This window comes from Capsella rubella, unplaced genomic scaffold (assembly GCF_000375325.1).
Source record: "Capsella rubella cultivar Monte Gargano unplaced genomic scaffold, Caprub1_0 scaffold_7, whole genome shotgun sequence".
Lineage (NCBI taxonomy): Eukaryota > Viridiplantae > Streptophyta > Magnoliopsida > Brassicales > Brassicaceae > Capsella > Capsella rubella.
In genome coordinates, this window is record NW_006238917.1 from 15,642,641 (window position 1) to 15,665,029 (window position 22,389).

Sequence of the window (22,389 nt, forward strand, 5' to 3'; positions counted from 1 at the left end):
GCTCTACACAAATTCAGTTCTTCAAGACCTTAGTACAAGATTATCCCTTCAGTCTTAACAATAGAACGATCGTAACCTATAACTTGATTACTTATCCAAGGAGTGGCCTCTACTATCAAATTCTCCCTGTAAGCTATTTACAAACAAAGAGAAGTGATCTGGCTTTAGGAACAACAATGCAAAAGAGCATCAAATGTCTGAACAAGTTAATGTCAATGTCATTACTCAACTACAAAACCAAATTATTTACTCCTTTCATCTTCGTCATCGTTAGAAGGCGAGGCCAGCGCGAGCTCCGCCCATGCCAAAGAAGATGATTTGAATTCTGCAGAAATGGACACAGTGATTCTACTCTCTAGTGTCTCACAAAGCGCCTGAATCGAATAAGAAAGCTTCTCCTCGTCTTTTTCCTTCTGGTCCAAGTTCAGACATTGGCTTGCCACTTCACATACCGCCTCAAGCTCTTTCTGGTTGAAATGCTTGAGCTCAGGATCCACCAAGCTAGTCATCACATCTGGTGCAGTAAGGTATTTTTCCCTTGCCTGCAAAATTTAAGAGTTCGAATCAGAATCTCAGCATCCACAAGTATTCTCATTTTTTTATCCCGGAGTAAAGGTCAATACTTTGCAACCCCGGAACCAATTCTACACCCTCGTTGACTATAACAATGGTAACCAATTGGTTTGCATTGTAGCAAAGATTGAAACTTTCGCCATTTTTTAAAATGAGATAAAAAAGGTAATGCACCTAGAAGAGCATTGGGTCCTTGGCTTTTAAATGAGTGTATACACTTATAGGAAAGAGAGACTTGCTATAATTACTCAGCTTTAAGCATAGAGAAAAGCTATTCTTACCCATTCTACCAAGCAACCTCTCTCTTGGCAATAAGAAGGTCTTCCGCTAACAATTTCCAGCAAAAGTATGCCGAATGAATAAATATTCCCTTGTAAATCCAGATCTCGGTGCTCCATTGCACTGGGAAGTACACATATATCTCCTTCACAACTGATATTCCTCAGGTTTTTTTCTGATCTTACCTGTATTGTCTTCCAGCATTCGAAATCAAGCAGCTGCATAGAAAAAAGAGGATTAAAATGAGTGTAGAGATAGCGCGAAGCTTAACTAACTGCATCGAAATAAGAGGATCAATTTACTTTGGGAGTAAAATATTCAGTGAGATACACTGCAGTTGAGCTCAACTCAGAGACTGTAAATGGAGGATCTAGTTCAGTATGAAGGTACTTGAGACCACGTGCGATGCCTATAACGATTTTCATGCGCTTTGCCCACGATACTAAACTCCCTTCCCCATCTGCATTTTAAATTTTTCATAAGTTATCTTTACTGTTGTGAGAATTACCAAAGACAGAGCTCTAAAGAAGTTTGATTTACAGTGGAGATGGTCGTATAGTGTCCCATTTGATGCATACTCAAAAACAAGCATTCTTGTAAACGGTGTGCTCTCTTTACAGTATCCTAGTAATTTCCCTACATTCTCATGGTTTAATCTAGCCAAATTCGCAACCTGAAACAAAGAATGGTACAAAAAAAAGGTCAGGCTTATACTAATGTTTTCTTGTAAGTGACTTGGTGATAAACAAACATAAGAAGAAGAACCTCTCTCTGGAAATTAAGCTCAAGATATCCGGTCCAATCTTCTTCTTTAACGCAGAGAGAGATCACCGCGATCTCAGTCCCGGCTTTGATTGTTCCTTTGTAAATCTGACTCTCTGCACAAGAATCAATGATGTTGCTGAAGTCTTCACACGCCACTTCTAGCTCTTGTCTTGTGAATCTTGAAACATCCTTAAGCATTTCGGAATCTGTAAGAAAACTTGTTCACATTAATTTTTTCATCTCTGGAAGCTCTTTCAGGCTTTTGTATTGATCTTAGAACATCCAAAAGTAACTAACCGACGTAGACGGTGAACTTTTCCTTTTCACTTGTAGATTTCTTCCAGGGAACAATGAGAGAGCGTTTTATGTTGCACAAGCTAAATGCAGCGAGCATTACAACTAGAAAGAGTAAACCAACCGATGATCCCGTGACTATCTCAAAATTCCGAAGCCACATAGGTGTCGATGCTCGATGCTTCTTCTTGGCCACACTTGCAGTTAAGTGAGCTAGCCAATTGAAATAGTCCAATGAAAAAATATATAGAAAACGATTATCGGCATAAAGTGAAAATCTTATTCTACAAACCACATTCTGCAGATGGCCGCTGCCTAACTTTCTTGGTTTTCATGCAGTTTCCTTGAAAGCTCGTTCTACAATGATTTTCAACAAGACGAAGGGATATTGTTAAATGAAAAAATGCAGGCAAGATAGACAAAAGGGTCTTATAAGAAATACCTTGGAAGGTAATCCAAGCATCTTGGAATACTTCCCTCGAAAAAGTTGTAAGAGAAATCTGCCACTTTCAATGGGGAAGACGCACACAAACCTGTGATGTTTGCACTTGGCTTTGTAGCATACCTGCTAATTCAGACAAACCAAAAAGAAGATACAATAGATTAACATTTCAATCACAGAGAATAAGAGTCCATTTTATGCTTCCCTGGGCTATTGGCTAAACTCACATCTTTGAAGTTTTTGTGGAAATAGGAATACTTCCTTGAAGCCTATTCCTGTCAATAAGAAGTTCTTTAAGGTACTTCAAGTTTCCAATCTCTGAAGGTAACTTTCCTATCAAACCATTGGACTGAAGGTTTCTGTAGTGTAAAAAACAAACACAAAAATGGTCATCTCAGAACTTGCAAGTGTGAATGGATCGTGACAAAAAAGCTTAAAGCTTTTCTTACATTGTCCTAATGCTTGACAATTTCCCTATCTCTGCTGGAATGTGTCCTGTCAAATGATTGTTTCCCAGGTCTAAGATCTTGAGTTTCTTCAAATTTCCTATCTCTTTTGGTATTGTCCCCATTAGAATGTTCCCATGCAGGATCCTAAAGAAGCATTCAACACACACAAAAAGGCCATCTAAGAATTTTCCAAACACTATTCATCATCAAACTTATATATTTTCAGGTATTGTAAATAAAAACTGAAACCATACAGTTCTCGCAAGTAGGTTATCTGACCAAGTTCTGGCACAAGAAACCCTCTCATCGACGTATTCGATATATTTCTGCAAACAGATATCAAACTATCAGAATACTAGAGTCTTAACATCCATAAAAATATCTAATTCTACAGATAGGAAGAGAATAAAGTTTCTTACATCTTTACAATATGATCCTTAGATGGAGAGCACAAAATGCCGTTCCAATCACAAGGACTGGAACTGGGGACATCCCAATCAGACAAAACTAGCAAAGGGTCCTTATACATAGCTTCCTTGAATCTCCTAAGAGCTTCAACTAAATACAAGGAACAACAACAAAACAAATACTTCTTATGATCAGTTACAGAGCTAGATTAACACAATGAGTGTCTGTTGACATTCATGTAGAGGCTAAAAAGCTAAACTTTCACAGCATCCAAAATTGGTGAATAAAAAAAAAAAACACAATACATCGAGGAAATCAAAATACCTTCCTTAGAGGCAAACGCGTCACAGGAAACGAAGAGGAACCCTAACACAAGACTCACAAGAGAAAGCTGCATAGTTGAAGATAAATAAAGTCTCATTTTTTTCTAAATTTCCCAAAGATTTCTTCAAATTCTAGCTCAGCAAAAGAAGCAAAACCCCAGAGTTTCCCACTTAGTAATCATCACAAAAAAAACCCAAATAACTTAGCAGGAGAAAATTAAGAGCTTAATGAGCAAAGCAAGATTTTTTAACAAAAAAAGGAGGATGCTTTAATTAATAATCCGGGAATTTAGCCAAAACCCATGAGAGGAAAATGAAGTTTCAGTTTCTTATTAGTAAGTGTAACACAGAGATGGTGACAAAGGAGAGAGAAAGAGAGAGAGACTTGGATTCAAAGACAGGTTCCCTTTTTCTAAATGGAGACGAAGAAATTAGTGCTTTAACTTTTTTTGTCTTTAGAAAAGAAGAATAACACTTTTATTTTAAAAATATTTTTGTCCCTTATAACTTTGACTTAATTAAGCTTATTAGTTTAAATTTAGCAATAGATCCTAGTTTACTTTATGTAATGAGATTGTTTTATACTGATTTTTTTCCCATCTAATGCATGTTCATATATACATAAATGTATATTAATTGGAAGCCAAAAATATATAAATTGGTTTAATTGTAATGTGTATTTGTATGCAAGGACAAATGTATGGACATGCATTTATCTGCTTTTAATGTGAAAGGAAGACAAAAAATATACTCCTTCTATTTCACAAAGAGTGCTATTTTAGGAAAAAAAAAATTACACAAAGAGTGTCATTCTACATTTCCAATGCATCTTTTACATAAGATATCCAATTTTTACCTTAATCTATAGTTAATTAAACCATTAACCATTTATTAGATAGGGACATAGTATATGTATATTTTCATATTTTTTTTTAATTTGTGTGAAATGTGTCAAAATGACACTCTTTATAAAACAGATGGAGTATTATTACATGACAACTAGTTATATATTGTATGTGCTAGATAAAAATAAAATATATGTTAGTTGTATACTTGTATTGATAGTGTTGTTTGTTGCTATGTCGTCATTTCAATTTTTTTTTTTAATTTTTACATATGAATTAATAGATCATATAAATAATAATTAAATTTGATTTTTAGATCATTAGTTTGTAAAGAATTTCTATATAGCATTAATTTCACTTATGAATTTCAGAAATGATTATATTCTTCATATATAGCATATATTTGGTTACAATCAACTAGATTCGGATTCGCACAAACGTGTGAGATTAATTTCGAAAATAAAGTTTGCTATCAGATTTGCAAAACAAACTACTATTACAAGTATTATTTGTTTGTAAAAAAAATAGGAAAGGTTCACACAAACTACAAGTATTATTTTCTTCTAATTTTCTTCTTTAATTCCTTTATATCATTTATTATTATTATGGCACCTTTTCTTAAACTTTATCAATTAATTTAATATAGGAAACTAGGATTAGAATATTTAAAAAGGCCCTACTATAACTACTCTAGATTTCTTTTCTTATTTTTAAATATTTTAAATGTCACTATCTATTAATATATATATATATATATATATATATATACATATGCAGTGTTGAACCTGAATTATGATACAACAATAATACTAAGACAAATTACCCGACTAATTATTACCTATTTGTCACAAAATAGTTAGTACTCCCTCTGTTTCACAAAGAGTGTTATTCTAGAGAAAATATTTTGTTTCACAAAGAATGTCATTATACAATTCCAATGTAATTTTTACACTACATTTCCAAATTTACCATAAACCTAAAGCTCATTTCAATGAAATTAAATTATGAATCATTCATTAAATAAGGGCAAATATGTATAATTTAAAGCTTTTTTAACTTGTGTGAATTTATGAAACATAAGGAGTATTAGTTACTTTTAAGTCTTTACTGTTTTAGATGTATGTTGTAATTGTGGAAACCATTTAATTTAGTCAATAACCAAATGTTTAATATTTTTACTTGGAGTTTGGAATTGCTACCAAAAAATAATTATTACGATATTTCCAAGTGTTGTATATACGGTTAGTTATATTCATTCGTTGCGGTTGATAACATCATTTATATAGAAAAATAAAGAATGAACATAATTTTTTTTGGTAAAATTGGGAAATTTCATTTAAATACATATATGGAAAAGAAAAGAAACTAATGTAATTACCTTAACGTAGAATTCAAAATTATAGATTTTTGGATAGTGGATATCCAAATAAATATTTTCTTACAAATAATTGGGCTTTTTGTTTTTGTTTTTCCCACTTCCCCAACCGATATTCTGGTTCAGTTACAACTTTTCTGTTCCAACTTCTAGTTCCTTTTTAATTGGGTTTCGTACTTTTAATGCTTTTTGTATTTTGGGCTTCTAATATGGGCCTTTGGCTCTGAAAACATTTGCTTTCATGCTTTAACATAAAAAAAACAATTGGGCTTTTTACCCATTTGAGTGATCCTTTTGGCTCGGATCTTATCAATCAAATCATAATAACGTGAAGTCAACGATCTTACCCCAAAAAAAGTCAAAATAACAGCCTTCTTCTTCCTTCGCCGCTTCTTTGGTTCATTTCTCAAATTCACAAATCCGTAACTTCGAAAATTAGGAACCTTCTCGATCTCTCTCAATCCACTCTGTGGATGTAGATTTCGATTTGGAACGAACCCAATCGTTTCCTTCTGGGATTTGCATTAATGGCGATGAGGTTTCTTCATCTTCACCGACATCGTCTTGCGAAAGGTAATTCTGGGAAAGCTCTCTCCTTTAGCCGCCTTTTAGGTCTTAGTTTCTGGGTTCGACGAGCTTTTTGTACTTACCGAGAGATTTTGAGAAATGGTCTTCACTCTCTTCAGTTTAATGAAGCTCTCGATCTGTTCGCTCACATGGTTGAGTCTCGTCCTCTTCCTTCTATCATCGATTTCACTAGATTATTAACTGCTATTGCGAAAATGAAGAAGTTTGATGCTGTGATCAGTCTCTGCGATCATCTGCGGGTGATGGGAGTTTCACATGATCTCTATACTTGCAATCTTTTGATGAATTGTTTCTGCCATTCTTCTCAGCCTTTTCATGCTTCTTCATTTCTTGGGAAGATGATGAAACTTGGTTTTGAGCCTGACGTTGTCACGTATACCTCTCTTGTTAATGGGTTCTGTCTCGGGAATAGAATTGAGGAGGCCATGTCTATGGTGAATCAGATGGTTGAGAACGGGATTAAACCTGATGTTGCAATGTATACAACAATCATTGATAGTCTTTGCAAAAACGGACATGTGGATAACGCGTGGAACCTTTTCAACCAAATGGAAAACAATGGGATTAGACCGGATGTTGTTGCTTACACTTCTCTTGTAAACGGTCTTTGTCATTCTGGTAGATGGAGAGATGCTGCTCCGTTGCTGAGGGGTATGATGGAGAGGAAAATCAACCCTGATGTAATCACTTTCAATGCATTGATCGATGCGTTTGTGAAAGAAGGAAAGCTTTTGGATGCTAAAGAATTGTACAATGAGATGATTCAAATGTCTATTGTTCCTAATATTATTACTTACACTTCGTTGATCAATGGGCTCTGCATGGATGGTCGCATAGATGAGGCCAAACAAATGTTTTATTGGATGGAAACCAAGGGTTGTTTTCCAGACGTAGTAGCTTATACTTCTCTCATAAATGGGTTTTGCAAGTGTAAGAAAGTAGAGGATGCTATGAAAATCTTTTACGAGATGTCCCAAAAAGGATTGGCTGGGAACACAGTCACTTACACTACTCTTATCCAAGGTTTTGGTCAAGTGGGCAAACCTTTTGTCGCCCAAGAGATTTTTAGTCATATGGTTTCTCGTGGCGTGCCTCCCAATATTAGGACCTACAATGTTTTGTTACATTGTCTATGTTATAATGGGAAGCTAAAGAAAGCGTTGATGATATTTGAGGATATGCAAAAGAGAGAAAGAGATGGTGTGCCTCCCAATATTAGGACTTACAACGTTTTGTTACATGGTCTATGTTATAACGGGAAGCTAGAGAAAGCGTTGATGATATTAGAGGATATGAAAAAGAGAGAGATGGATATTGGTATTATTACATATACAATCATTATTCAAGGGATGTGCAAGGCTGGTAAAGTGAAAGATGCTGTTAATTTATTTTGGAGCCTCCCTTCCAAAGGAGTGAAGCCTAATGTTGTAACGTACACTACAATGATATCGGGATTGTTTAGGGAAGGGTTGAAGCTTGAAGCTCATGTGTTGTTCAAGAAAATGAAAGAAGATGGGGTTCTGTAATTAGGTGACACCATATCATAGTGTTGAGCAGTTTATGATGTCACATACAACCTCGTGTATCTTACAAAACCTGTGTAAATTGATGCAGGTGAGGCTGACTCCTGATTATTTCACATTTGTATCTTTCACTCTGGGTTGCTCTAGGAAAAAAGGATTTGGATGCAGCTTTTGTGGTTCCATTGCGATGCCTCATGGGCTGCCATAAAATCGCCCAACTGTTTGACATGGTCTTTGTGAAGCGAGGAGGATTTGATGAAGCTGTGAGGTTAATTCGTTTGTGGAAGTGAAGGATGACTTGTGTCTACTTCAGACACTGTATTGATAAAAAAGAAACTTCGTAAAGAATGTGCAGAAGGCAAATGGGACTTCTTAGTGAATTGGTAGACTACAATTTGTAAGTGACAAAATTTAAAAATCATTGAACAGTAGAGGGTCCTTAAAGATAGTGATAGAATGAGTTATATCATCAAAGGTAGCAAGCAGAACCAGTCTGATTTCTGTAACCGGTGGATGATGCTAAAGGCATGCCACTTCACACACACAAATAAGACATGTGTCATTCTTTTGTTCCCTTTTAAATGATGCAACAAGCCAACAAGGATGATCATTGCTGCATGATGTTCTCATGTATTTAAGTCAACAAATCTATACAAGTCAAATAAGTTCAAATGGTATGCTCTTACTTGGGTAATAATGAAGGAAAGTATTGCTTTCCTTAGACTCCATTTTTGTGTCTATATTTCAAGACTTTCAATTCATCTTTCTATTTTAATTTGAAAGCTTTTCTATTTGCAAATCATTCGTTTAAATTTAATACATTTATAGTTTATACCCAAATAAAGTTTTTTTTTAATTATTATTTCATACTGTAAATTATAAATACTGTTATTAATTATGTAGTTAATTAATATATTAAATACAAAATTAATAACATATATTCTAGAATAAATTGGAAAAGACAATAACAAGCAAAACATAGAAATTCAAAAAAAATCTTTAATATCAGTTCATGCGGTCTCAAGATGTGGTCTTAATTTTTGATAGGGAAAAAGAAATATAAGAACAAAAATGTATTTGGTTTCTAGTTTATGTAGAACAAGAGATCATAGACCACATGATGATTCCAATTTTAATTAATTAACAAAATTCGCAAGGGGTATGTAGATTTAAAGAAAGAAATACGATTTCCAATAGCACCATTTCAAAGCTATAAATATATATATGATATCTTTGCCAATGAGTCTATTATATTCCGGTGACATAAAACTGCTGAAATTATTATTGCAAAATACTTTTTTCATGAATTAATACGACACTATTTTCATACATAAACATAAACGTATAATTGTTCAGCATTTGAAATAATCATATCACATGATGGGCTTACTATATATGTTCCAACTGTTGTTGATGGCAACAAGTGAAAAAAGTGTGGATATAATCCAAGCAAATACCATTTGTTAGTATGTATTTTCTATGCCTTTTGATGGCAACATCCACCCCATCTGCTAGCTTTCCCTACGGTCAAAATCAATGAAACATTGTAAAATTATGGAATCAGCCACATGATCATTCCTATATTTGACCAACCTCGACAATAATCATATGGTAAAGATCTTTATAATCTTAGATTGAGTAAAAGTAAAACAAAACAAAAAAATCATTTCTAGGATCAATCAATTTCTGATCTTATTTTTTACGAGGTCAATATTATTTTTTCGATGAAAATACGATTACACTCATTCTTACTTTGCTTCTAATGTTTTAAATTTGAATTTTTAATTTTTAATTTCCTTTATTTAGTCATTTGTTTTGCTTCTTTTTTAATTGTTTTTTCCTTACAATTGTCTTTTTTTTTTATGTTGTGTTCTAATTTTTTTTTTTCTTTATATATATATATATATATATATATATATATAATGTGATTCTATGTTTTGTTTTCTTAGCATGTTGTGAATTTAAACTTAGTGATTTGCCCCTCTTTTTATATACCAAACTTCATAGCTACTTACAGAAAACTTAAGTTCAAAGTTTATGCATTGTTATGGATTACATTTTTGTATATTTTTCAACCACAACACGTTTTTGCAGTCTATAATATTAAAAGCTTAAATAGTTTTAATTTTTACTTTAGTACACAATGCGTTTATATCGCTACTTTATTTTATTGACCATACATAAGTTTACCTCTCCATTTGTTTATTGAGTTTTACAATCCAACCTACACATGAACATAAACTTCAAACTACTACTTTGATGGTCTTCAAACTCTCTCTTTAATCTCCAAGTAAGTATCTCTGCAACATCTAAAACTCGTCAACACACCAACATTATGAAATTTGTAATGTAATTAACATAAAACTAAAATGAGCTGAGAAAAATACTCATGCTAATATATTCAAATATCAAAAATTCAAGCATTTTATATAGCTAATGGAGAGGTCGAGACAGAAAAAAAAAATCAATTTACCACAAATCGTAGGAAAATCAATTTTATTTAGCCAACTATTTGACATGGTTTTGTGAAAAATAAGGGACATTTAAGCTTTAAAAATTAGTTTCTGTCTCGATTAATGATAAATCAATAATTGTTGGTAGTAAACTAAAATTATTTGCAATTGACTTTTAAAACGACACCGTTTTGAATTTTGAAACGTTTTGCGACCAAAATAAATTATATATCGTCGTCCCCTTCTGTTTCTCCGATTTTGCGTCGTGTTCTTCGCAATGGCGCTGAAATTTCACCAACAGATTATATCGGACCTTCTCGAGGAGTCTAATGGCGGACTAGTGATCCTCTCTTCTGGTCTCTCCCTCGCTAAATTAATCGCTTCTCTCCTCATCCTTCACTCTCCTTCCCAAGGAACTCTACTTCTCCTCCTCTCCCCCGCCGCTCAATCCCTCAAATCCAGAATTATCCATTATATCTCATCTCTTGACTCTCCTACTCCGACGGAGATTACCGCTGACCTTCCGGCGAATCAGCGTTACTCGCTTTACTCCTCCGGCAGCCCTTTCTTCATCACGCCGCGGATTCTCATCGTCGATCTGTTGACTCAGAGGATTCCTGTTTCTTCGCTTGCTGGAATCTTCATTCTCAATGCTCATTCGCTTTCGGAAACTTCCACTGAAGCGTTCATTGTGCGAATTGTTAAATCCCTAAATGGCTCCGCTTATGTACGCGCCTTTTCTGATAAACCGCAGGCTATGGTCTCCGGTTTCGCCAAGACTGAACGCACCATGCGTGCTCTCTGCCTCCGAAGACTCCATCTATGGCCAAGGTTTTGTAATTTTGAACTTCAAATTGGTTGAGAATACGATGTTGGTTTTTGGATCATTAAGCCATAGTTGTGAATTTGTGGATCAGGTTTCAGTTGGATGTGTCTCAGGAATTGGAGAGAGAACCGCCTGAGGTTGTGGATATTAGAGTTTCTATGTCGAACTATATGGTAGGAATACAAAAAGCAATCATTGAAGTTATGGACGCTTGCCTCAAGGAGATGAAGAAGACTAACAAGGTTGATGTGGATGATTTGACTGTAGAGAGTGGGTTGTTTAAGTCCTTTGATGAGATTGTGAGGAGGCAGCTTGACCCAATTTGGCATACTCTGGGGAAAAGAACTAAACAGCTTGTTTCTGATTTGAAGACTTTAAGGAAGCTGCTTGACTATCTTGTTAGGTAATATAGCTCTATGTCTTCCCTACTTATGCAAAGTCTTTTTCGTTTGGGAACAGTGAGAAATTCTCCTTTTTTCCAATTGTAGCTTCAAGTTGGGTTTCTTGGCAGTTTCTAACAGCAGTTTGCTGTTACGTTTATGGATTTTTGTATAGGTATGATGCTGTGAGTTTTCTCAAGTTCTTGGATACACTAAGGGTATCAGAGAGCTATCGGTCTGTTTGGTTATTTGCAGAGTCCAGCTATAAAATATTTGATTTTGCAAAGAAACGAGTGTATCGTCTCGTGAAGGCTAGTGATGTGAAGTCAAAAGAACATGTTACGAATAAAAGTGGTAAGAAGAGAAAGTCCAAGGGAGAAAATGACTCTGTAGAAGCAGGTAACAAATTCTTGATCTTCAGTGGTTGTATCTTGTATCCAGTGACTTGTGTGTTATAAGTATTTTTTAAAAATTCCTGACAATTGGATATGAATTAGTGGGTGGGGAAGCGGCAACAAATATGGCTAGTGGCGTTTTTATTGAAGAAGTTCTGGAAGAGGCACCAAAATGGAAAGTCTTACGTGTGAGTGACTGAGTGAGTTTCAGTTTCAATGCTGTTTTTCTGTTACTGTTGATTTAGTGATGGAAGTTAATTTAGCTTGTGACCATATCGGTTCTTTTTGAGTTTGACATCTCTATGACTGACAAACATGTTTTCATGGAATAGCTGTACGAAATCGCATTAATCTTAATGGTGTGTCTGTGATTAATACAGGAGATTTTAGAAGAGACACAAGAAGAAAGACAAAAGCAGGCTTATTCTGAGGAAGACAACAGTGATAACAATGGAATCGTTCTTGTCGCTTGCAAAGATGAACGGTCCTGCATGCAGCTTGAAGATTGTATCACAAACAATCCACAGAAGGTCCAGTTAGATAAAGAGATTTTACATCATTCATTTACAACTGAAACGAACCCTGTCACTACTAACCATAATTTTAGAAGCTAACATCCAATTTCATAATTTGTCTGCCACACAAATCTTCTCATGTTACCTACACTTTTGCAGGTAATGCGGGAAGAATGGGAAATGTACCTGCTGAGCAAAATTGAGCTCCGCAGTATGCAGACACCACAAAAGAAGAAACAAAAGACTCCCAAGGGTTTTGGGATTCTTGATGGAGTTGTTCCGGTAACTACAATACAGAACTCGGAAGGTAGCAGTGTTGGCAGACAAGAGCATGAGGCTCTTATGGCTGCTGCTTCTTCTATTCGCAAGCTAAGAAAGACAACAGATATGGCTTCTGGAAATAACAACCCAGAGCCTCATGTTGATAAGGCTCCATGTACCAAAGGAAAAGCTAAAAAGGATTCAACAAGTCTCAGAAGATCCATAAGAAGTTGCAATAAGAAAACGGTGAATAGTAAACCTGAAATCTTAACAGGCCTAGAGAATGAAGAAAAAGCTAGTGAGGCTAGCACATCAGTCCCCCAAGAAGCCAATGCTGCTCACCCCAGTGATGCTAAAAAGATACCGCCTGTGCATTTTTATGCTTTAGAAAGCGATCAACCTATACTAGATATCTTGAAACCCTCTGTGATCATTGTCTACCATCCTGACATGGGTTTTGTCAGAGAACTTGAGGTCTACAAAGCAGAGAACCCTCTAAGAAAGCTGAAAATTTATTTTCTTTTCTATGATGAGTCCACAGAAGTGCAGAAGTTTGAAGCAAGCATACGTCGGGAAAATGGAGCCTTTGAATCATTGATCAGGCAAAAGTCTTCGATGATGATTCCCGTTGATCAGGTTTGAAACTCAAACCCCAACATTTCAATTGAAACGAAATCTGTGTGAGTTTTTTTCCCGTATGAAAGTAAGTTAGAACAACTCAATTAATGGTAGCAGCGCCTGGTAGCGCACTTGCGCTGCTAAAACAAGTTTATATTAAATTGAATCAGACCATCCTCTTGTTTTCCTCGGATTCCATTTTTTCGTTCCTGGTTTCATCTCATCCATCCTGTGCTATAAACTTGGAATTAGGATGGGATCTGCTTGGGGTCGAATTCATCTACAGAGTTTCCAGCGTCAAGTACTCAAAACTCATTAACCAGAAAAGCAGGCGGAAGAAAGGAATTGGAGAAAGAGACACAGGTTCATATCTCAGTACTGATTTGATCTCCACTATCCGGAAAGCCTTTTATGTGAAAAGTCAATGGGTTTTTTATCAGGTAATAGTTGACATGAGGGAATTCATGAGCAGCCTACCAAATGTTCTTCACCAAAAAGGCATGAAGATAATACCAGTTACACTAGAGGTGGGTGACTATATCCTATCTCCTTCAATCTGCGTGGAGAGAAAGAGCATTCAAGATCTTTTCCAGAGCTTCACATCAGGTCGTTTATTCCACCAAGTCGAAATGATGTCCCGTTATTACAGAATACCGGTTCTTCTCATTGAGTTCTCTCAAGACAAAAGCTTCTCCTTTCAGGTAACCTCTCACAGTCCAAGCTTCACAGTCAAAACACTTTCTTTTTCTCTTATCTGTCTTATGTGTAAATTCTGTTTTTTATTGAGTTTTGATCTTGTTATTTTTTTTCTTGCAGTCTGCGAGTGATATATCAGATGACGTGGCTCCATATAACATCATATCAAAACTATCGTTACTAGTTCTGCATTTTCCTCGGCTAAGGATATTATGGTCTCGAAGTCTACATGCAACCGCAGAAATCTTCACTACCTTAAAATCCAACCAAGACGAGCCAGATGAGAGCCGAGCAATAAGAGTTGGTGTGCCTTCAGAAGAAGGTATCATAGAAAATGACATCAGGTAAAAAGCTCTCTTTCTTAAACTGCAAAGTCAGTTTTGTTTATTTTACATTGGTGATATTGAAATTTGCCTCATGATGTGAAACAGAGCTGAAAACTATAACACATCAGCGGTAGAGTTTCTGAGAAGGCTTCCTGGAGTTTCAGACGCGAATTACAGATCGATTATGGAGAAATGTAAGAGTTTGGCTGAGCTCGCGTCTATGCCTGTGGAGACATTAGCAGAACTCATGGGTGGTCACAAAGTTGCTAAAAGCCTCAGAGAGTTTTTTGACGCTAAGTATCCTACCTTGCTTTAAAGAAAGAGAGGGAGGTAACACTATTTAATTTAGATGCTCGATTACAAAGCTGTTTAGTTGTTCTTTCATGTTCATCTGTTACATTTGTTGTAGATTAGAAGCTTGATAAGGTTGATTAATCTGTTGTAACAATTACACTAGTTAGCATACTTTGAATCTATTTAAATCGTAACGATTGTGTAACACTCTATGGTAGTTGGAGTGGTAGAAAGTAACAATTTAAAATATTGAAATAGTGAATTCTAGATAAAACTTTTATTTTTGGTCAAGATTTAGATATGCAAACTAACATAAATAATTATATATTCATGATATCTATTACAAACAGTAGATAAATACACCAAAAAAAGTAGTCAAAACTCAAAACTCACTTTTCTCTCAGAAGAATTATATATATTAAAGGAGAAACTATATATATGTGAAAAACAAAAAAAACAAAAAAATATTTATAATGAAAAATAAGAGAAATTTGTACAGTGCACACCATTTGGTTCTTCGGTTTTACTTCTTCTTGGCATTTTTGAGATAACGTACAGTCATAACAAGTTGTTGTCTCTCACCTTCAACTTCTGCAAATTTTAGACTTATCTCTGAATATCTCTCTTGCATCTCCTTCAATTCCATCTCCATCAATCCATTTTGTTCTCTTAGCAACGCTACTTCATTTACCAAATCTTGAAGATTGTCACTGTAAAAGCAAGAATCGATCAGAAATCATCGGTGTTTTGTTTGTTTATATTGATTCATGAACATACCTCTTGTTCAATGGCAATGGCAATACTTCATTGTTTTGCATAGCAATCGCTTGTGGACCTTGCAAAGTTTCACCAGTCTGTTCATAAAACCAGAGAAGTGTTATGATGTTTGAGGTTGTAGGAAAGTATATCTAAATTGTAAAAGGTTAATTCTTTTACCTCTTGGCTATTTTGACTTCGTTCGTTGAGTTTAGTCTGCAACTCTTCGATCTTGTTCTTCAATTCCTTTTCCTTGTCGATGAACATCTTTGAAGAGACTTCCAAAGCGTTTTCCTTTAGTTTTATTTGTTCCTGGATAACCAAAAATTGGCATCAATATCAAACAATTAGCCAAATAGTGAATGATCTAGTGTTAGATGCATTACCTCAAGCTGTTTTAATCTATCTTCGTTGCTTCTTTGTTCTGTATTTGTTATGTTGTCAGCTGCTGCGTCTCTGTTCTTTAGATTTTTCATTTCTTCTTCTTTACTCCTCAGCTCGCTTCTCACTTGTACAACTTGCCTTCTGTGATTCTCAATCTCTGATTCATTGTTGGATACAGAATGCTTTAGATTATCACATTGCGCTATTGTGGCCTCTAGTTGTGATTTTAAAATGGTAATGACTGCTTCTTTTTCGTCTTTGGTTCGCTGCAACTCCTCTGACAAAGATGCCTCGGTTACCATACTTGATTTTCTTGTCTCTTCCACTTCAAGTCTCAAGATCTCAATCTCATCCTTTAGCCTTGTGATCTCCTGTGTCAAATCTGCATTAGCATCTTCTTTTTGCCTCTTTTTATTCTCTAGATCCACTAACATTCTCTCCAACTCCTTCGTTTTAAGATCTGTCTTTCCTGAGAGCTCGTTGAGCTTTGCTTCACACTCAGCGTTATTTGCTTGGAGTTCATCGTTAGCATTCATGAGAAGTTCTTCTAGCTTACGCTTCTGCATGCGCAGTTCGCGAGTTTCGGTCATCGCTTTCATAGTCACCTTCTCATTTGCTGCTAACGTAAGAGACATCTGTTCAGAGATTCTCTTGAACTCGTCCTGTATTTTGCCGGCTACAGTAGCATTTTTGCACCTCGTCTTCCTCAGGACTTCTTCGGCTTCGATAGCTCTTTGCTCTTGCTCCACTTTAGCACGTGTGACAGCTTCAATATCTCCCTCAAAGATCTGAGCTTGTTTTTCTAATTCTTCTTCCATTCCCTCGATCTGCGTTTCAAGTTCTTTGATGCGGCACAGGGACTCAGAGAACTCTTCGTACTGCTTCTTGAGCTTGGCTTCTAGGCTCTCCACATGATTTTCAAGCTCATTCACGTTTACAAGAGAAGATGAACATTCATATTGCATCTTCAACTGTTCTTGCACTTGGCTTTGCTCTAGCTTGTATGAGATATCGTGATTTTCCTGCTTAAGTATCTCATAATCCAGAGAAAGCTGCTCCACCTGTATCTCAAGATCCTCTCTGTCTCGTTTATAGATCTCTATCTCATTGTATAGGTCAGTGATCCTTCGCTCCAGGACGTGTGATTCTTTTGCATCCATGTGCCCCTTCACAAGCTCGTCTAGTGCCTTCTGATCCTCGTCGTCATCTGTCTCACTTGTGCAGGACCTTCTCCTCGGTTCTTCGGTATTCCTCTCGCAGGTTCTTGGTCTAGGAAGATCAGCTGTTTTCTTACTTCTTTTCCCCACCATTGCTTCTAGATCTTGCACAGCAAGCAGCAACTCGGTGTTTGATTCCTTTGTCTTCTGAAGCTGTAACTGTAGATTGGAGTTCAGATCCTTCTCATAATCCAGTTCTTCTCGGGTTTCTTCTAAAAGAACATGTGGATCCCTTCCTTCAAGCTGCAACTGGTTCCTAATTTTTGCCTCTTCCTTTCGCTTATCAGATGCTTTAATACTCTCATTATCAGCCTTCAGAAAATCCCTCTCCTGCTTCAGGCTAGTTACTTCCCTCAGGAGATCCTGACTCCTTTTGGTCTCTTTAACAATCTGTTTCCGCAGGCTTTGTAGCTCTAGTTCCGAAAGATCTGCTCGCCTTGCCAGAGCAACAAGTTCGGTTTTAAGCTTATCTACATCTTCGTTTGAGGAAGTCCTTGTGATCTCTCTCGGGATTGTATCATTTGAACTATTCATGGAGCCATCAGTACTGATTCCCTGATCAGAACTTCCAGACCACTCGGATTCTGATATATGAGGCTCTTCGTATATATTTGTAACCGAAAGGTGATGCATATTAGACTGGTTTTTCTGAATGTGATCACCTCTGCTTCCAATCTCTCCCAGTGTATCCAATTCAGACCCACTGTCAAAGCTTGACAACGTAGTATCAGATTCAATCGATGCTCGACGCCTCAATTCAGCAATCCGGGAAGCTTTACCAAATGAACCTTCCTAGGAGAGCAGAAGACAAATAGAATATTAAAACTTCTAAATATACACCAACGACTTTAGAAATCAAGAATATGGATAAGCGATAATAGAACATGAGTTAGGTACCTCTTGTGAATCACTTTTATGGCTTTCATCTGCATCAATACTTAAATGAGATTTCAAATCTTGACTCCGTGACCTTTTCACCAAGCTATCGATTTCTTTCACCACTCTGCAAAAACCCACAAACAAAACAGAGACTCCCAATAAGAACCTAAAAAGGAATTGACTAAAAGAAAACTCATAATAGCAGAGTCCAGTTTCCTATATATACCTTTGCGGATCTGCATTTTCTTGCTGCCTTTGTATTGATACCTGATAATGAAAAACAAAAACCATTTCAAAGCTCAGTATCAAAGTTCAAAAAGACAAAGAAGTAAGAATCATGTGAGCTTTTCTTTGGATGCAAACACTGTAACATCTCATGACAAACATTAATGCAAAGAAAGAGAGACAGAGAAAGAGAGCTAACGTGCAACATTGCTTTCGAATTTGAATTCTGGAGAGGAAGAGAAACATTGCAAGTCTTAACTGCTTCAACGTAATCAGCAAAATCAATCGAAGTCTCTCCCAAAACACCAGATTTTGTAGATCCCTGCAAAAACAAAACTAGCAACATCTTCAAGAAAGTAATCTCAGAGATCACTTTCAAAAACTCAGAATTAAGTTTAATTGTTTCCTCACCGTAGTAGATACAATAAAGTAATAGATTCTCTGATTAACCTTCCCAGTCTTCACATCCTGAAGAAACTTAACCGCCTCGAACACCGGAGATTCCCACCGACAATGTCCGTCGAGTACCGTAGCCTTCTCTGCCTTCCCAGTCGATTTCCCAACATCTCCGGGAACTATAGAGATCGTTAATCCCTCTGCCTTCAACTGTGTCACCTGATTAACCAAAAAAAAAATAAAAAAAAATCAAAATCACACAATGATGAACAAGAACATGATGATCTCACTCTCACATATCCAAGATCTAAATTTCAAAATTTGAATTCTCACAGTTTTCTTATTTTGTAATTCACTGTTTACACTGGTCATATCAGATGTCAGATTTGACTATAAAAAAATTTCCCCAAATTTCTGGAAAATTCGAAAATCTTAGCAACATTTTCCCGAGAAAATCTGCTCTCTCGAGTACGAGAAAGAGAGAAAACGAAACCAAAATTCACTGGAAAAAAACATATATATCGGAGGAGGAGAAGAGTGAAAATTTACCTGAGTAGCATGAAACTGCAACTTGAAAACGATTTTGATTTTGTTGCTCTTCTCATTCCGCCATCTCGCTGACTTAAACATCTCTCCTCCACCGTCTAAGTATTCGATCGCCGCTTTACTTAAACAGTAACCATCACCGGAGCTCCGGCCATTGTCGCTAAAAACCAGCCATTACTCCCTTCATCTTCTTCAGTCCAATGTAGAGCGTTGATCATTACACCACACCACAAAGACTGAAAGACACCGTAACTGCCAAATACGAGTCGACTCAGTGAATAGAGAAACGAGTTCAATTCCCGATTACGTCAAGAGGAAGAAGACGCGAGCGTTAGCTCCCACCAGTTGATTTTTTATATAAATGGGACAAAAAAAAATGAAAAGTAGATCTCAATTCTCATGAGAGACGACGATACTTTTATTTTTATTTTTATTTTGTTATTCAGTAATTAGTAGTTTTGTTGTATCACCAAACCGAAGAATATAATGTAATTAGTTTAACAATTAACATCACTAAATTAGTTTAACAATTCAGGGAAAACAAACTAAATTAGGTTATCAAATTACATTAATTAATTTTGGGATTTATTGAATCATAGGCTGCTCTAGTTGGTACCCCGAATCTATTTTTCTAGCAATAGAATAGGTTTTAGGTTTTTAATGTATAAACTCCAAAAGTCAAAACGAAGTATTTATTTTGTACAATGTATTAAATTTTGAATCCTTTTCTCGATTAAGTGACCATTTAGTTGTGTTATGATTTCAGCCATTGTTTTAAATTCGTCATAAAACTGTATAAATTTGTAATTTCAACATATTTTAGATATAGAGGAAAATTAAAAAAGATACTGTATGTATTAAAAAATTGTACCGACAGATTTGGAAACAATATCTTTTTGTATAATTCGGCTTAAAATTATAAAGTACGCACCACAAATTTTTATTTTATTTTATAGTGGAAAAATAAGCTTTATTTATTTATTTTAATAAGTTGTGAGTTTTTTAATATTGAAAAGGATGCATGTTTTGGGTGGAGGGAACAGTGACCAATCAAGAATGTAATGACGAGTTTACCCTCCAGCTTCTGTGATATATCATCTCTCTCGTAACTCGTGCTTGTAGGGGTAATATAGTCAGTTTCTTAAATGTATGCATGGTCGTTGGTCTCGATGACGGTACGATAAAATAGGCAACGGTCATTTTTTTTATTTCTTACAAGGAAATAGTCAACTTTAACGTTGGTTTCAATGTAATTACGTTATTTTTACTAAACACCATCTGGATTTAATCATCATCACTAATTAAAATTACCTCATAAAATTATGTTTAAACCACAAATTTAATTATTGACAGTCTGTTTTTTTTTTTCTCTTTTCGAAAAAAAAACAATTTATTTGATAGATTTTATATAAATGCCATCATAGGTTGGAGTGGACATGGAACATGCGAATATGTTATTAAGCTGTGTGACATCAAAACTCTATAGTTATTACTTTGTCTTTTCGTTGTACATTCCAAATACTTGTGGGGTATATAAGTTAGCTGTATATTTCTTGGTAGCTTATTCTACAAAATCAATTTAATATAACAAACAAAAATAATAATAATTCAGTGAAAGGCCTTTGGATGAGATACTACCAAAGGTGTCCTCTGTGTCTGTGGTGGACCTGCTGGTTATTAGAAGAAATTCATATCGGAGATCGAGAATTTTAATTTGTAAGAAAAAAAAGTTAAATTTAAGGTCAATTTTGTCTGCTAATTCCCAAATTCTTATTTATTATTTGATACTAGTATATAACAAATGAATTGGTAGTTTCTTTAAAGAAAACAAAAAACAAATGAAATTGATTTAATTTATATAAATAAATAAATAAATAAAACAAAGGAGAATATGTCACCTAATTTAGGTGGACTTATGATAAGTAAAGGATTCCCACTAATTACTATACAAAAACAGTTCATAAACTATAGTCTATCGCTCGTCCGTATTTTATAACTTTTCTAAAAAATTGGTTTGGTTTTAATTTGAGTGAATGCTTAAATGTATGTAGCTAATATGTGACAAAAAAAAATGTACTATCTTTTTTTATCTAATAAATTTTCTTGTATTTATTCATGTATAAATATATCATCTAGAGCTAAAAATAAATAAATCAACATGTTTGGTTTTTTTTTTGTAGCATCATTGTTGTTTTTAATTAACTTATTCTCTTATCAGATCACTTTGTTGATCGTTGTATTGGATCATCCGGAGACTAAACTCCTATCTATTAGTTCGAGTGTAAGTACACTTATTTGAACACATTAAGTGATAACTGGAGTAGTATTTATACTTATAATTTGAAGTCATAATAGATCAGAGAGTTTAACAAAGAGATAGATCATAAATGAAGTCACGTAAGCTGCCCTAACGTCAGATACCTAACTGCTTCGATATAGATTTCACTATAGCTATCCATATGTATATGTATATATGCTTTAATCTGACAGCTACCAACTTTATATAGAAAGCTTCATTGACATGACACACCAACTGTTACCATAAATGTTCAATTTTGTTTTAAGATTCTATGAGCATTAATCCAAACAATCAAACACAGTATACCAAATTTGTGAAACACTCATCTTAACATTTTTTTGGGGGTGGGTTTTGGTATCTTATGTATAAGCATTTTAATGTATCAAAAAGTAACACAGACACAAGTATCTGTGGTAGGGGAAGGTTGAAATGTTTGGTATTCGTTATTTGTCTTATGAACCCAATTAAGTGCATGTTATTGATAAAGCAAGAAACAATTAACTTAAGTTACACCACTCCAAGTACAATTGAGGATGGCCTTAGTTTGTTTATTGAGTGCTCATTTTAGTTTCTTATTTTCAAGCATACCTTTTTTGTTTATTTTCAAGCATACCTTATTATCGTATTTTCTTATTAAAAAATAAAATATGTTATAAATTTCAATTCAACGTTAAGGGAATAAAAATAAAAAACAAATCCAAGAACAACAAAGATTAGTCTTTAGCAGCTTAAAAGTTTAGTAGAAAATTAGATTAGTTATAGTTATATATACTAGCTATATCATTTAGCAATCTTGATTGCACTACTCTAACCTAATAATCGAATCAATCATATTTATATTGATTGCATTGATCACACCAGCTAGAGCCATAATTATATTATACATATCTTAATCCAGTCTAAATAGGTTATCTCAAAATTCTAGTGCCACCAATCAGAATGTTTGGACTCAGTAGTCCACAGATATATAAAACACGATTTCGAATCTCTTTTCCACAAGAAGCCAATAGAGTGGCTAAGAAGTCATTGGCATTAAACCACCAATATTAGATTATAGTA

The 22,389-nt window shown here is 35.1% G+C and overlaps 4 protein-coding genes across 6 annotated transcripts; 2 read left to right on the forward strand and 2 right to left on the reverse strand.

The window, feature by feature from the left end:
• Positions 1–67: 67 nt before the first annotated feature.
• LOC17877951 (probable LRR receptor-like serine/threonine-protein kinase At1g63430) lies at positions 68–3,920 on the reverse strand. Of its 2 annotated transcripts, none has more exons than XM_006285833.2 (13): positions 3,535–3,920; positions 3,222–3,360; positions 3,057–3,128; positions 2,803–2,946; positions 2,581–2,712; positions 2,354–2,476; positions 2,204–2,268; positions 1,915–2,124; positions 1,618–1,823; positions 1,393–1,525; positions 1,155–1,312; positions 855–1,070; positions 68–542 (listed from the first exon to the last, which is right to left on the reverse strand). In XM_006285833.2, the coding sequence occupies exons 1-13, from the start codon at positions 3,629–3,631 to the stop codon at positions 243–245; spliced, it is 1,995 nt and encodes a 664-aa protein (XP_006285895.1). In that variant the 5' UTR covers positions 3,632–3,920; the 3' UTR covers positions 68–242. The 2 variants fall into 2 exon arrangements, with proteins under 2 accessions (XP_006285895.1, XP_023633985.1); XM_023778217.1 differs by having other exon boundaries at positions 2,354–2,479; positions 3,535–3,919.
• Positions 3,921–6,126: 2,206 nt separating this feature from the next.
• LOC17878692 (pentatricopeptide repeat-containing protein At5g41170, mitochondrial) lies at positions 6,127–8,482 on the forward strand. Of its 2 annotated transcripts, none has more exons than XM_023779695.1 (2): positions 6,127–7,871; positions 7,956–8,482. In XM_023779695.1, the coding sequence occupies exon 1, from the start codon at positions 6,281–6,283 to the stop codon at positions 7,865–7,867; it is 1,587 nt and encodes a 528-aa protein (XP_023635463.1). In that variant the 5' UTR covers positions 6,127–6,280; the 3' UTR covers positions 7,868–7,871; positions 7,956–8,482. The 2 variants fall into 2 exon arrangements, with proteins under 2 accessions (XP_023635463.1, XP_023635464.1); XM_023779696.1 differs by having other exon boundaries at positions 6,127–6,326; positions 6,440–8,482.
• Positions 8,483–10,594: 2,112 nt separating this feature from the next.
• On the forward strand, positions 10,595–14,885 carry LOC17878037 (DNA repair endonuclease UVH1). Its single transcript, XM_006282478.2, has 10 exons — positions 10,595–11,148; positions 11,235–11,546; positions 11,699–11,922; positions 12,021–12,106; positions 12,299–12,448; positions 12,593–13,330; positions 13,565–13,675; positions 13,753–14,013; positions 14,129–14,352; positions 14,440–14,885. Exons 1-10 carry the CDS (start codon positions 10,595–10,597, stop codon positions 14,648–14,650), a joined length of 2,871 nt encoding a protein of 956 aa, XP_006282540.1. The 3' UTR covers positions 14,651–14,885.
• Positions 14,886–15,052: 167 nt separating this feature from the next.
• Positions 15,053–19,424, reverse strand: LOC17877937 (myosin heavy chain, fast skeletal muscle). Its single transcript, XM_006283010.2, has 9 exons — positions 19,035–19,424; positions 18,501–18,704; positions 18,289–18,411; positions 18,091–18,131; positions 17,883–17,988; positions 15,771–17,777; positions 15,565–15,696; positions 15,406–15,482; positions 15,053–15,338 (listed from the first exon to the last, which is right to left on the reverse strand). Exons 1-9 carry the CDS (start codon positions 19,113–19,115, stop codon positions 15,152–15,154), a joined length of 2,958 nt encoding a protein of 985 aa, XP_006283072.1. The 5' UTR covers positions 19,116–19,424; the 3' UTR covers positions 15,053–15,151.
• Between the last annotated feature and the right edge of the window lie 2,965 nt (positions 19,425–22,389).

What these genes read in the sequence shown, in the direction of transcription:
- LOC17877951 (XM_023778217.1), bottom strand. Translation starts at nt 3,631, where the DNA reads ATGAGACTTTATTTATCTTCAACTATGCAGCTTTCTCTTGTGAGTCTT. An exon ending in TTGTCAAGCATTAGGACAAT is followed by an intron (nt 2,713 to 2,802) that starts GTAAGAAAAGCT and finishes TTTACACTACAG; the next exon opens with AAACCTTCAGTCCAATGGTT. An exon ending in TGCTTGGATTACCTTCCAAG is followed by an intron (nt 2,269 to 2,353) that starts GTATTTCTTATA and finishes AAATCATTGTAG; the next exon opens with AACGAGCTTTCAAGGAAACT.
- LOC17878692 (XM_023779695.1), top strand. Translation starts at nt 6,281, where the DNA reads ATGGCGATGAGGTTTCTTCATCTTCACCGACATCGTCTTGCGAAAGGT.
- LOC17878037 (XM_006282478.2), top strand. Translation starts at nt 10,595, where the DNA reads ATGGCGCTGAAATTTCACCAACAGATTATATCGGACCTTCTCGAGGAG. An exon ending in AAATGACTCTGTAGAAGCAG is followed by an intron (nt 11,923 to 12,020) that starts GTAACAAATTCT and finishes GATATGAATTAG; the next exon opens with TGGGTGGGGAAGCGGCAACA. An exon ending in TCACAAACAATCCACAGAAG is followed by an intron (nt 12,449 to 12,592) that starts GTCCAGTTAGAT and finishes ACACTTTTGCAG; the next exon opens with GTAATGCGGGAAGAATGGGA.
- LOC17877937 (XM_006283010.2), bottom strand. Translation starts at nt 19,115, where the DNA reads ATGTTTAAGTCAGCGAGATGGCGGAATGAGAAGAGCAACAAAATCAAA. An exon ending in GAAAATGCAGATCCGCAAAG is followed by an intron (nt 17,989 to 18,090) that starts GTATATATAGGA and finishes GGGTTTTTGCAG; the next exon opens with AGTGGTGAAAGAAATCGATA. An exon ending in CCATTGCCATTGAACAAGAG is followed by an intron (nt 15,339 to 15,405) that starts GTATGTTCATGA and finishes TTGCTTTTACAG; the next exon opens with TGACAATCTTCAAGATTTGG.